Source organism: Salvelinus fontinalis, chromosome 3 (assembly GCF_029448725.1).
Source record: "Salvelinus fontinalis isolate EN_2023a chromosome 3, ASM2944872v1, whole genome shotgun sequence".
Lineage (NCBI taxonomy): Eukaryota > Metazoa > Chordata > Actinopteri > Salmoniformes > Salmonidae > Salvelinus > Salvelinus fontinalis.
In genome coordinates this window covers 50,748,642-50,762,215 of record NC_074667.1, presented here as the reverse complement: position 1 = coordinate 50,762,215, position 13,574 = coordinate 50,748,642, and the positions used below count along the sequence as shown (strand labels likewise).

The 13,574-nt window shown below is 44.8% G+C and overlaps 1 protein-coding gene across 1 annotated transcript; it reads left to right on the top strand.

Moving 5' to 3' along the window:
* The first annotated feature begins 402 nt into the window (after window positions 1-402).
* LOC129851066 (RNA-binding protein 38-like) lies at window positions 403-10,256 on the top strand. Its single transcript, XM_055917250.1, has 4 exons — window positions 403-898; window positions 3,287-3,425; window positions 5,364-5,418; window positions 9,655-10,256. Exons 1-4 carry the CDS (start codon window positions 686-688, stop codon window positions 9,974-9,976), a joined length of 729 nt encoding a protein of 242 aa, XP_055773225.1. The 5' UTR covers window positions 403-685; the 3' UTR covers window positions 9,977-10,256.
* The last annotated feature ends 3,318 nt before the right edge of the window (window positions 10,257-13,574 follow it).

The following is a 13,574-nucleotide window of genomic DNA, read 5'->3' as shown; positions in this document are numbered from 1 at the left end:
TGTGTACATAATACATGCGTTTCAGCAAGCCTATTGTTGAGCATTTAAAATCATTATCACATGCGCCACGTAATTATAGAAAATGTCACCATTGTTTCAAATTGAAGGTATCTTACAGTTGAGTTAAAGGCCTAGTTGTTTCCTTATTACTACAAGAGTGATACAATGTAACATGTGCGCGAGGCGCGCTTTCTGACCGTGCAGTAGTGACTTGTCCTTGTGTAGTAAAGGGCAAAAGCAGGTGCAAGAAGAACGCGTGGGGTCGGGCGAATGGGAGGGCTTGACTACATAAGAAAAAAAATTGTCATCCTGAATCATTGCCTATAGGCCAGAAATATAAAATGGGCGTGATCAGGCTTGGCGAGTATAAAATCTCTCCCGGAAATTTTTTTCAGTAGCGGCAAGTGAAGCAAACAAGTTAAAGGCGTAGAAGAACAGGGTGTATAATTGCAAGCAATGTACTGAAATACAGATGTAACCCAGTGAACTAGGTAACAAGAAGTTTAAAGACTGAATCACGGAAGGAGAAACAAGCGAGGACAGACGCCTGTTGCCTATTTGAAGACATCGCTTGAACCGAACAGCTGCGTAGTCCTTTAATGCTGGACAAATATCAATAGTTGGTTAACCAACTACCTTTTAACTATTCACTAGTCTTTAACCAATTTTTCTTACCGGTTCGCCAATGCTTTTGCACCAGTTCATGAACGGAGGCCTGGAAGTGATGCATTCTACAGCAATTCAAAAAGACACTACTTTTACAAAAATTTTCGTTGGTGGTTTGCCCTACCACACTAACGATGCTTCCTTAAGAAAGTATTTTGAGGCCTTCGGCGACATCGACGAGGCGGTGGTGATAACGGACAGACAGACGGGGAAATCCAGAGGATATGGCTTTGTAAGTAACATTCTGACACTTGTCGGTATTGCAATTAGCCTACATCTTGCACTGGCAGCACGTGCTTCATACCAATGCATTAATTTGAGAATAATTCTCAATAGGCCACCCTAGAAATTGAGTTGCCTATAAGATTAATGGTTGGTATAGCCTATTTGTTTTATGTGCTGTTGTCTCTGGACACATGCACTCCACGTTTCCTCCCACCACCAAGTTATTGTTCCATGTAACTGATTTATTTGCCTAGAGGAAAACAAGAATACTTGATGCTGCGCCAAGTGTCTTTTTAATTAGAAATATTCCATGCAGAATAAAATGCTGTCGCCAAAGTTGCGCTTTGCGTATTGCGGTCATTCAAACGCATGTCAAACTATTCCTTTCCTATAATGTGCTGCTTAAACACAAATGCAGTATTTATTTATTTTTGCCGTTTTTGCCTGTATCACCGCTTTAATCAGGATGAGGGATCACATTAGTTGACGGATAAAATTATATCTCCACATGTCTGTCCCTCTGCCTACCCCCGAACGAACACACCGCATGCCGTCTCCCCACCAACCCCTCAGCGCTGGCCCATGAACGACCTAGCCTGTATCGCTTATGAGCGCAAGGGCACTCACGGAAGTGCGAGCTGCTGTCCTCGGTTGCTTTATATGGTAATTTTGGCGCGGTAGGGACGCTCCAAGACCCTCCTCCCATTGTAAAGAACCGAAGCACTCAGGCTTTACAAGTGGTGTTTATAGAATAATAACTGCTGTGTGAGTCGTTCTTTTGTATCCCAAGATGGACTGCTGTTCACTGCCTGAGTACAGATCCCGAACCATGACACACACACACCTCACCTCCCCTTGTTGTGTTAGCAACTGTCAGAGATGAAAGTTTGGTGCACTTCCCCCTCCAGTGTGTCAACGTTCCCTATTTTATTTTATTTTATTTCACCTTTATTTAACCAGGTAGGCTAGCCAAGATGGCTGAGACAAAGCAAAGCAGTTCGACACATACAACAACAGTTACACATGGAATTAACAAACATACAGTCAATAATGCACTACAAAAAGTCTATATACAGTGTGTGCAAGGGAGTGGCAAAGTAATTACAATATACCAATTAAACACTGGAGTGATAGATGTGCAAGTAGAGACGATGGGGTGCAAAGTAGCAAGATAAATAAATACAGTATGGGGATGAGGTAGTTGGATGGGCTATTTACAGATGGGCTGTGTACAGGTGGTGCAGTGATCTGTGAGCTACTCTGACAGCTGGTGCTTAAAGCTAGTGAGGGAGATATGAGTCTCCATCTTCAATCACCACAGAGGGGTTTAACAAAGTATGTATGATGCAGATAAAAATAAACCCACCTCATAGTTACAATGAACAGGAACAGCAGAAGAAATGCAAATATTTACCACAAACTTGGAGATGTGTATCAGCATTTAACAGGCCAAAGATGGAATGGAAAACTGGTGTCTCCAATAGAGGCTGTGTTTACTCCTCATCCAGTTTAAAACTGAAAGACAATGGTACTCTGTTTACACATCAGTGGTGACCAAAAAAACAGTGGGGCTCAGTCATAAACGGTTACTGCTGCTGAGTGTCTGGTGTTTCAGGTCTGACTGGCTCGGGCATATGAGGGTGTTCCAGGTTGGGAAAGAGGTGTTTGCCACCTTGCATGCAGCAGAGGGCAAAAAACCACCCAGCTGTGTTTTCCCAACAGGGATAACTCGATAATCCTGTTGCTCACTGCTTCAGTAGCAGGAGGAGAAAACGGCTCCAAAGCCAGGCTTACCTTTAAACACACTCCAAAGGTGGATTAGTAGACCCCCTTCAATAGAATGCGTGTTGACAACGCATGGAGTGGGCTTAGAACGTCTTCTCTAGTCTAGAGGTACGCTTCCCTCAACAGGCTAGAATAGATTTTTAACTCGGATAAAACCAAATATGTAGTCATCTGAGATCTTGAGTTGGCAGAAGACCAAGACAATCAAAGCAGACTGATGCTGTCTAATGCCTTCAAAGGAGAGGAAGGGAGGGGTAGATTCTAACAATCTCCTTATTCTCTATTGCCTAATTGGATAAGCCCTTGTTATTCCTTACTGATTCATATTTCAGCAGACCTCTCTGTCTTAGCTGCTGACCAAGTGTTCTGGGTCTTTTCTAAGTGATAATAACTGTGCTTTGTGTGCAGTTTCCTCCTCTGTTCAGAAAGGGGAATTTAAGTGGTGGAAGGTGGACAGGGTGATTTCTGTGATGGCAGACCAGTAGGGGTTGTTCTGCTTGTAGGGTTAGGGTGGCCCTAACCGTGAAATACTTTTTCATAGCTTGGATGCCATATATTTTATATATATTTTTAGTATTGCTAATATTTTCAACGTCTGATTATGTGTCAGGTGACAATGCTAGATCAGGGTGCAGCAGAGAGGGCCTGTAAAGACCCCAACCCCATCATCGACGGGCGCAAGGCCAACGTAAACCTGGCTTACATAGGCGCCAAGCCCCGCGGTATGCAGATAGGTGAGCCGACCAGGGGTGAGTACAACCGCCGGATGCACCAACACTACACTTGTCACACACCATATTGGCATGCTTTAGACAAATGTTTGCTGGTAAATGGTCATTCAGAAATACCATATGCTACTCATGCCACATTGTACAGAAATGTACAAAAATTTAAATTCATCTGGATTAACTTTCTTGCTCTATATACAGTTGAAGTCGGAAGTTTACATACACCTTAACCAAATACATTTAAACTCAGTTTTTCACAATTCCGGACATTTAATCCTAGTAAAAATTATCTTAGGTCAGTTAGGATCACCACTTTATTTTAAGAATGTGTAATGTCTGAATAATAGTGATTTATTTCAGCTTTTATTATTTTCATCACATCCCCAGTGGGTCAGAAGTTTACATACACTCAATTACTATTTGGTAGCATTGCTTTTAAATTGTTTAACCTGGGTCAAACATTTTGAGTAGCCTACCACAAGCTTCCCTCGATAAGTTGGGTGAATTTTGGCCCATTCCTCCTGACAGAGCTGGTGTAACTGGGTCAGGTTTGTAGGCCTCCTTGCTCGCACACACTCACAAATGTTATATGGGATTGAGGTCAGGGCTTTGTAATGGCCACTCCAATTCCTTGACTTTGTTGTCCTTAAGCCATTTTGCCACAACTTTGGAAGTATGCTTGGGGTCATTGTCCATTTGGAAGACCCATTTGCGACCAAGCTTTAACTTCCTGACTGATGTCTTGAGATGCTGCTTCAATATATCCACATTTTCCTTCCACATAATTTTCCTAGTTCATGATGCCATCTATTTTGTGAAGTGCACCAGTCCCTCCTGCAGCAAAGCACCCCCACAACATGATGCTGCCACCCCCGTGCTTCACGGTTGGAATGGTGTTCTTCGGCTTGCAAGCATCCCCCTTTCTCCTCCAAACATAACGATGGCCAAGCAGTTCTATTTTTGTTTCATTAGACCAGGGGACATTTCTCCAAAAAGTACTATCTTTGTCCCCATGTGCAGTTGCAAACCATAGTCTGGCTTTTTTATGGCGGTTTGGAGCAGTGGCTTCTTCCTTGCTGAGCGGCCTTTCCAGTTATGTCGATTTATAGGACTCGTTTTACTGTGGATAAAGATACTTTTGTACCATCTTCACAAGGTCTTCTGCTGTTCTGGGATTGATTTGCACTTTTCGCACCAAGGAGACAGAACGCATCTCCTTCCTGAGTGTTATGATGGCTACGTGGTCCCATGGTGTGCATACTTGCATACTATTGTTTGTACAGATGAACGTGGTTCCTTCAGGCATTTGTGGTTCCTTCAGGCATTTGGAAATTGCTCCCAAGGATGAACCAGACTTGTGGAGGTCTACATTTATTTTCTGAGCTCTTGGCGGATTTCTTTTGATTTGTCCATGATATCAAGCAAAGAGGCACTGAGTTTGAAGGTAGGCCTTGAAATACATCCACAGATACAACTCCAATTGACTCAAATTATGTCAATTAGCTTATCAGAAGCTTCTAAAGCTATGACAATTTCCTGGCATTTTCCAAGCTGTTTAAAGGCACAGTCAACTTAGTGTATGTAAACTTCTGACCCACTGGAATTGTGATACAGTGAATTATAAGTGCAATCTGTCTAAACAATTGCTGGGAAAGTTACGTGTGTCATGCACAAAGTAATGTCCTAACTGAGTTGCCAAAACTATAGTTTGTTAACAGGAAATTTGTGGAGTGATTGAAAAATGAGTTTTAATGACTCCTTTTAGGTGTATGTAAACTTCCGACTTCAACTGTATATATTAGGGGGCTGGGTAATTGTGAGGGGGGGAAAGTCACCCGTGTAATTTGCCATCACTGCACGTGTTCTATATCATTAGTATGTTGCTTGAGTTAGACACTACTCTTGTCTCGCTGCCTCCTATGCATTGCAAATGTCTGAGTTGTTTTCTCGGTCTTCCAGGCATATCCATTGGAGTGCAGCCTATTCACCCAGCGCTCATCCAGAGGCAGTATGGGTGAGTGAGTGGGCACTCTTTCTTTGTGCCCTATATACCACAGTATTGCATCTTCTGAATTACACATACTTCTGCCAAATAAAGGTCTCTTGTTTAATGTGCATGTCATTTTCCTCTGACATGCACATCTATGTGAGCGTTCTACAGATGTTGGACAATTTCACTTTTTTGTTTTCATATGGTTGTATCATGGTACATTACATGGACATATGTGAATCTTAACCCCCTCTTTAGACCCTTAAGTTTCTACTTGGTTTAGTGGGCTCTCTCACTGAGAAAGGCTCCATGGCAGTGTCTGTCTGTGTTGGAGAAACAGCCTTGAGGCCAGTCTGTGACGGGTGTCCTGGACACTCACTCCGCTGGGCATTTAATGGCCATGTCACTGAAATGGGTTAGACACCACTGCCCCCACCCCTCAAGTCCTAGCTTTGATTTAATTACTGTAAGCCAGAGGTCCAAGCCCTTACATGCATGTAATAATATAAGATCGTGTCCATGGACTTTGGGTCCTTAGAATCCCCCTCTGTTCATGTGCTTGTTGCTTAGTAACGGGCAGGGCAGAGCCCTCCCCAGGGGAGCGTGCTCTGTGGGCATGTCTAACAGGTGTTGGCTCTTATTACAGCCTTTTACACCCCCTAATCCCCTGTGATTGACTGCAGCCCCAGCGATTGGGAGAGATCATAGATCTATATGGGCTGGTGACAGACACAAGCTGCTCCAAGATGGAGAGCACACGCTTGTTCTTTCAGCCTTCCGCACAGACCCTTCAACTGCAGGTGGTAGAATGGTTGGGTATGATTGAGTATTTATGTAGGCCAGCCTGGACTGTAGCATAGTGCTCCTCTTCCTCTTTGTCAGCAGATTGACTGGGTAGCTGGTAGGGTTGGGGCTCGCACACATCACACTGAATGTGAATGTTCGTCTGTCGAGCATTCAGCGCGCTGCGATTTAGAAACCACCTGCTGTAGATGTCTGACTGTTACATGTAAAATTGGTGCACACTCGGTACTATGTACAGCAAACGCTGTTGGTGTCTGAGCCCCTTACCAAGGCCAGGGACTACTTCTCTCCTTCACTTTCCGATAGTCTACTTGTCCTCCCCTCTCTCTTGCCTGTGGAGGAAAAGGAAACAGGGTTCTGTTTGAACACCGTTTCTGCTGGGTGTCGGTACGACACTGAATTTACACCCCTGATGAGACTGGGGGAGGGAATAGGGTCTGTAGATTGGAGTGAGGGGTTTGGGGAAGGCAATGTTGCCTCAAACATAGTTAACGGCACTGAGAGAATTTCAGGTCTGCTGAGCACAAACTTCACGGTTGTAAAAATTCTGTGCAACTTCCAGCATGCGGTTACAGTGAACACTGATGTTGTACCAGCTTTAAGTTAGTTTCAGACAGTGGTCAAGTAGGCTACTGTGGTAATTTGATCATAATGTAGGCCTCTCAGTGGCCTACAACAAAATCTCTTGCATAGTTTGTTTGGTTTCATTATGTTGCTAATATTGTTTATTCTATCGCAATTCTCACCGTAAAAGGAAATGGTGATAGTGCTAACTAAGGGGGAAAACTCTGAAATTCATTCAACTTTCTAATCTCGTGATTCTCTGCGCACGCTGATATTTCTTCTGCTCAGCAGTCCCAGGGAACATTAAGGGAGGGGGGGCGGGGCAATGGCTTTCTCTGAAGAGGCATTGTGCTTAATGAAGCTGTGCTTTCACCAGGCGCCAAACCTCCTGCAGCTTTCGCACTTTTTTTCTTAAAATATTCATGATTGCTTTTCTATATTATATTGTACTTCCGGGTCAGAATTTGGGATGCCATAAGGACCTTTTGTAGAATTTGCTTTAACCTGTAGCCTTTTGTTCTGGTTTGTGGCGAGGATACAAGTGGAAAATTAGCCTCTGCATATGTAAGTAGGAACTACTTATTGGCCGTCGATTTATTTTCCGTCAACGGCTCCTTTTGCTGTTTTATCCAGTCGTTTAACCACAAACGTATAGCTACATTTAGCTTGACTTGATGAAGACCTTCAATTTGTTCACCATGACTTAAATGTGATGCTAGAGGAACTCTGTCTGCTTGGGGTGTCAGTCCACGTCCCTACCATCCGCCGAGTGGTACGTGTCACACCCGCTGGCCGTCATCCAAAAAAACAGCTGACCTCTGATCCCTCTGTCCCCCATACCCCCACAGGCCCTGTGACGTTAGGTTAGAGCTCACTGCTCTGTTCTGCTTCCCTGTTTCATATCCTCTTATCTCCCTTTTCTATCTGCTGCACTTCTCATCCTCTTAGTTGTATTTATTAACTTTTTTATCAAGACGATTGCAGCGTTGACCCATATTTTGTTGTACTTCCTACTAATGTGCCTCAAAGTTCAACCAGAGGTCAGAGCTAGAGTCCTATGGCCACACTATTACAAGGCCACAAAGAGGCTCATCTGTATGTGAATCTGTGTATGCCTGTCTGGGGGGGGGGGGGGGGTCTGAATGGTTCTTTGTGAGTAATTGACCGTTAGAGGGGTAGACGGTGCGAATCAACCTTCTCTGCTCCCTCTGCCACGGGCTCCTGATTCCAATTACCTTCATCTATAGCGATCATATACTTAGTGTTAGTGTATACCACTCAGTGGGCAACAGTGTCCTAACTATTCCATGCCTACCTACACAAATACTTGCTATGTGAGTGGACCCAGGCAACAGACTGCTGTATCATATCAGCATAATCTTAGCCACTAGCTTCACTCTCACCATATGATGGAGCCATCTCGTGCTGCGTCTCCAATATAGTATTAACGAGGAATCTGATAATGAATGCATGTTATTGTTAACCCCCACTATCCTCCCCAACCCCCTCATGGTTGCTCTGTACTCCCAGCTGACCAGTATGCCGGAGGGGGGAGTGAAGATACCCGAGGTGCAGGCTTCGTGCTGCCTTGTTTTGAGGCTCCCAGGAGGAGGTTAGCAGGCATCTGTGACTGATCCCGCCCCTCTCTGGTGCCAGCAATGGCTTGAGAGTGCAGCAATGGATTGGAGTGCCAGGTTATGCTGATTAGTGCCTGGCTTTCCTATTATGGCATGGTTTGGGGTTTGCAGTGGTGACTTCTGTTTAACGTTCCAGTGTGGGGTTTAGGGGTGTGGTATGTGTTAGGCAGGTTGCAATTGGATTTTATGCGAAGGTCCTGTCACCCCTTACCCCTGCACTCTCCCTTTTTGCTGTGTTTGAGTTGACACCAATAGTCTTCCATCACTTCATTCCCTTGTCTTCTGTCATGGCCATTGATCTGAATGGAAACTGGAAAACACAACATGGTGGTAACCCATCTGGTCCTTTCACCCATCAGTGGCCGTGAAGTTGGCGACAAGGAAAGGAGGCCATCAGAGTATTGAAACCCAGCTGAGAAGTGTTGATTTTGTCTGCTGTGACTTCAATGCCTTGATGTTCTTTCACCGAACTTACTGCCCTTTCCTACCAGACACTCCGTGTGAGAGGGGTGACAAAGTTCCTCTTGCTCTCCTGAGCTCTGTTTTTGGTTCATGTGTGGTGTTTACAGTGAGTGGAGTTTGTTCCCCTCCAGCTGCAGTATTAAGGGTGGGGGGGGGGGGGTCTCTAAATGGCACCAGTTTTGCAGTGGGGAGGTCCCTAGCTCTTCCTCTGCCATCAGACTGGGGAGAATGAGCTGTCCCCATACTCCATAACACTAATCACTAGTGCGAGAGTGCTTTGAACACAGCACACCCAACTGGCTAGCAACCTGCCTTGATAAGCCCTCTACCACTGATATCCAATGTAACTTCCGCACAAAACAGGAACCACAACTCTGCTACTGTCATCACACTTCCTGTGTGTACTCAGCGAGTGAAGCGCAGCAGCTGTTAAAACACTCTGTCTGGGCTTGAAATCCTGCTAGTAACGGCTCTCCCGCCCACCACCATACCCCCCCCCCCCCCCCTTCTCTCTGGGGGCCCTACCTAACAGGTTCTGTAGGTTTTCAGCTGATGAGAGATGTTGATCTCTTCTCCCTAACTCGCGCTTTGTCACATTTCGTGGATGGTGTGGCATCTGGCTAGTTTCTTGCCCACCACCACTACTGTGGATACACTACACAGCACAACTCTAATGTATATTCAAGACCTGCTAACCCTACTGGAGAATGTAAATGACAGAATCCAGTCCTTGGCTTTCTTTACTCCTGTTCATTGTGTTTTCCATGTAACTTGTGTCCTGTTTGTTCTCTAGGTTGGCCCAGCAGTATGTGTACCCCCAGGCCTACCTTCAGCCCAGCCTGGTGCTCCCTTCTCAGGTGTCCTCCATCAGCTCCCCCTACCTGGACTACAGTGCTGCTTACACCCAGTACGCCCAGACCGCCTTCGAGCATTACCCCTACGCCGCCTCCCCAGGGTTCCTGGGCTATGGCTATGCCCCCAGCCCTGCCACTGCCCCCTCCCAGGCCTCCGCCCCAGCCACTGTTCACCAGACCCTCCCCACAGGGGCAGGCCCAGCACCCACCTTCCTGCAGTACGCCCCCCAGCAGCACGTTCAGCCAGACCGCATGCAGTGAGGAGAGTCCTATAGGCCTGGGGCGTCACCCTGGACTGCCACAGCCAGGGCTTTCAGGGAATGGGCTGAGGGACTATTGCACGGTACCATCAGGATGAGCCCCCTCATTGGTCTTGGGAGGGTTTTGATGACCGGATGGGAGGCTAGAATAAAATGTGTGGTCACTGAGGGCTTCCAGATGCAGACACTTGATTTATTTTATTTTATTACCGTCTATCTTTATTGTATCAGTGTTAGTATCATATTATCAATGTAATTATTATTATTCCCCCCCCCCCCCCCCCCCCAAAAAAAACGCTACATGCTTGTATTTGAAGAGAGCAGAAGGGGGACTTACCTGGACATTGACCCCTCACCCCCCTCGTCTTTGCCAGGGCATGGGTTAAGTGAATGCACTGCTGCTTGGATACAGTGGTTGGGCATTGGGTGAGGCTCAGTGCCAACTGTTTCCATCCACACCAGAGGCGAGGACTCAGCCGTCTGGTACACCCCCAGTGTTACTGGTCCTACACCATGGGTGGTCACGGTTCTCTCTGGGCCTTTCAGAGGTCATCAAGGACTAAATGGAGAGTGGAGATTCTGGGATCCCCCCCCCCTTCTCTGAGACTGTGAAATTGTTAAGTCAGGACTATTTCTTTTTTATTAAAGAGGCCTTAACTCCTGTTTTTACAAACACTTCCTTTTAACCCCTTAACTCAGAGCTAACTGGGAGAGTCCTCACTCATTTCCGCATGGCCTGGGCTCTTCATATTTATACCAGACACTCTTGTAGTCTATTGGCTCACTTTGTCTTGATTGTTGGAGACCGAAGTAGATAATCATATGCAGTAAGTGGGAGGGGTCAAAGAGCATTGAGCGTTGACGTGCAAGGTAGCTGACACCGATAACCACTACCTGTTTATTTTGTCTAACTGTTACTCTAAAATTGTCAAATGTTGATCTCTCAAAGGACATTCATGTACAGTATTTTTAAATGTTTCCATTATCAAGTACATTTATTATACTATATTTATGTTTAGGTATTTATAGGAAATTCTAAGTTAATTGTTTTTTGTAACTTGGTCTAAATAGTTGCAGCACTGAAGTCCTATAACTTGGTAAGTGTATGTGCAAATCCACAAATGTGTCTTTATTCATTTGATGGACATTTTTGTTTTCCATTTTTCCTGGGAACCCATTGGGTTTTGCTGGCTGGGATCAGACTCTGTTACTTTCTGTTACGTTCAGAAAAAATGTCATTTCCAGTCCCTTCAAAGAAGCCATACCAAAAAATCTTGAAAAATAAAGAATTTGTATTTATAAAATAAAGTCTTGACTCATTTCCTGATCTGAGATTTACTTGCAACATTTTCAAACTTGATACCTTCATGAAGAGCAGAACATTTACAAATTCTTTGCCATATTCTCTCCATGGATGCATAAAGAAATTGGGTTCTTAATCTCTAGGTTGGACTCCTTAAGTCACTTCTAATGTGTACTAAGAGCTTCAAACTAGTTCCTGTTGGTGTGAGGGGGTTCAGTATCTAATGTGTGTGTGATGTGGTTGTTATCCCAGTCCCAGTTCTGTACTGTCTGCTTTGTTGGGGGTCAGGAGCAGGAGGCACATGCTTTATCAGCCCTCAACACTACAACCTGCCAGGGGCACGGGGTGTTCCCAGACCCAACACAAACATTGTTGCTGGGGAGATGAGAAACTTCACTGTAGAACCGGGAGGGGTTTGGTATGTGGTTTAAAGCACTTTGTTAGCTGTCAAATATAAAAGGTTTATTTGTTTGGTTTCTGCATATCGTGAGGCCTTAACACGGAGGTGTTTTATTGTACCCACAGACTGTGTAAAGTACAAGGTTGTGAAGCAGCACTGGCATGGCTTATGAAGGTATATCTGAGGAAGGACCATGTGTATATTTAAAGCGTGCAGAGGGATACCAGATGGCTTTCTTGCAGTATGCTGGGCATTTTAACAGTACTGATTCATACATAATATTTAAATAAGCAATCTGCAGTAATGGAATAGATGTCTCAGGGGTTACAGTTACATTGTTGAATCGTTCTAGGTGTTTATGGCCAGTGTGTGGTCTGAGGTGACATTACTGTGTTGGAGAGCACTGAGTTAGTGCTGTGAATGTATGGATGTCTCATTGTTTTCCCTATCTCTCCTCCCAATCGTCTGGCTCCCTCACTCTCTCCTCAGTTTCTTATTGTTGCTCTCCATTTTCATTCTCAGCCTTCGAACTCTCCATCTCTCTCCCTCCCTATCTCTCCTTCCTATTGCCTCTGTTTTTCCTCATCACACTGTGGTTCTTACTCTCCCTCTCATTCTTACCCTTTGTCTTTCACCTTCTCACTGAATCATAAGGGGAGAACAGAGCCGAGTGTCAGGTTGATGAACGAGGTCATACAGGCCCAGAGGAGCATGTTTTGCTGAGTCACCATCAGGCCTCGAATACACACACATTCTACAGTGCAGGCTGCTCTGCACACTCAAACCTAACTCCACACGTTCTACTCTGAGTCGTGCTCCCCTCTGACGTCAAGGGATTCCTCAGAACTGTCATAACTCAGTCCTGTCTTATCAGCCCCCAGCTACACTTTCATCATACCTCCGAATTAAAGGACTTTTTCCACTTGGCTCAGTTACCCCCTCACTTCACCCCTCTTGGTTTCACTATGTGTTGATCTTTCATGTTGAGGTGAATTTCCACAACATCCCTCAAGACACCTTCTATAACTCTCTGTAATGCGTCTTGCAAGTTTTTTTGGGGGTAGAAAGGAAAACGGAAAACTAGCTGCTATTGCCAGAGGTTTGGTCTATTAACTAATTCACGGCGAAAACTCCATCCCAACAAAAAAGGCTGAAATTTCAGGCGGCCTTTTCAAACAGCTCTTATACTCGAAGGGCATTATCATAATGTTCACAATTTCACAGTATTATTCCAACCTCATAGTGGGAAAATATATATAAACATAGGAAAATCAAGTTTTTGACTGGGCTTTTAAGAGTAAGAGACGTACACTGAGTGTACAAAACACTCAGTGTACGTGTGTACACTACGTGTGTACAATATTAGGAACACCTTCCTAATATTGAGTTGCACACCACCACCCCTTGCTTTTGCCCTCAGAACAGTCTTCATTAGTCTGGGAATTAACTACAAGATGTCGAAAGCGTTCCACAGGGTTGCTGGCTTTTGTTGACTCCAGTGCTTCCCACAGTCATGTCAAGTTGGCTGGATGTTCTTTGGGTGGTGGTCCATTGTTGATACACATAATAAACTTGTCTCCTCCCCCATCTACACTGGTTGAAGTGGATTTAACAAGTGACATCAATAAGGGATCATAGCTTTCACCTGGATTCACCTGGTCAGTCTGTCATGGAGAGAGCAGGTGTTCATAAAGTTTTATACACTCAGTGTACAGTATTCTGTTAAATACATTTTTATTAACTGTCTTCATGACGGAACAGTATGGATTGAAGGAAACTCCTTTGCAAAACACCAACAGGAAAATGTGTACATTCTGGTACATCCTACTGGAATGTTGTGCAATGTTACAATATTAAAATGACCCATCTACTCCAACTCTGTATTCTGTTTCTTCT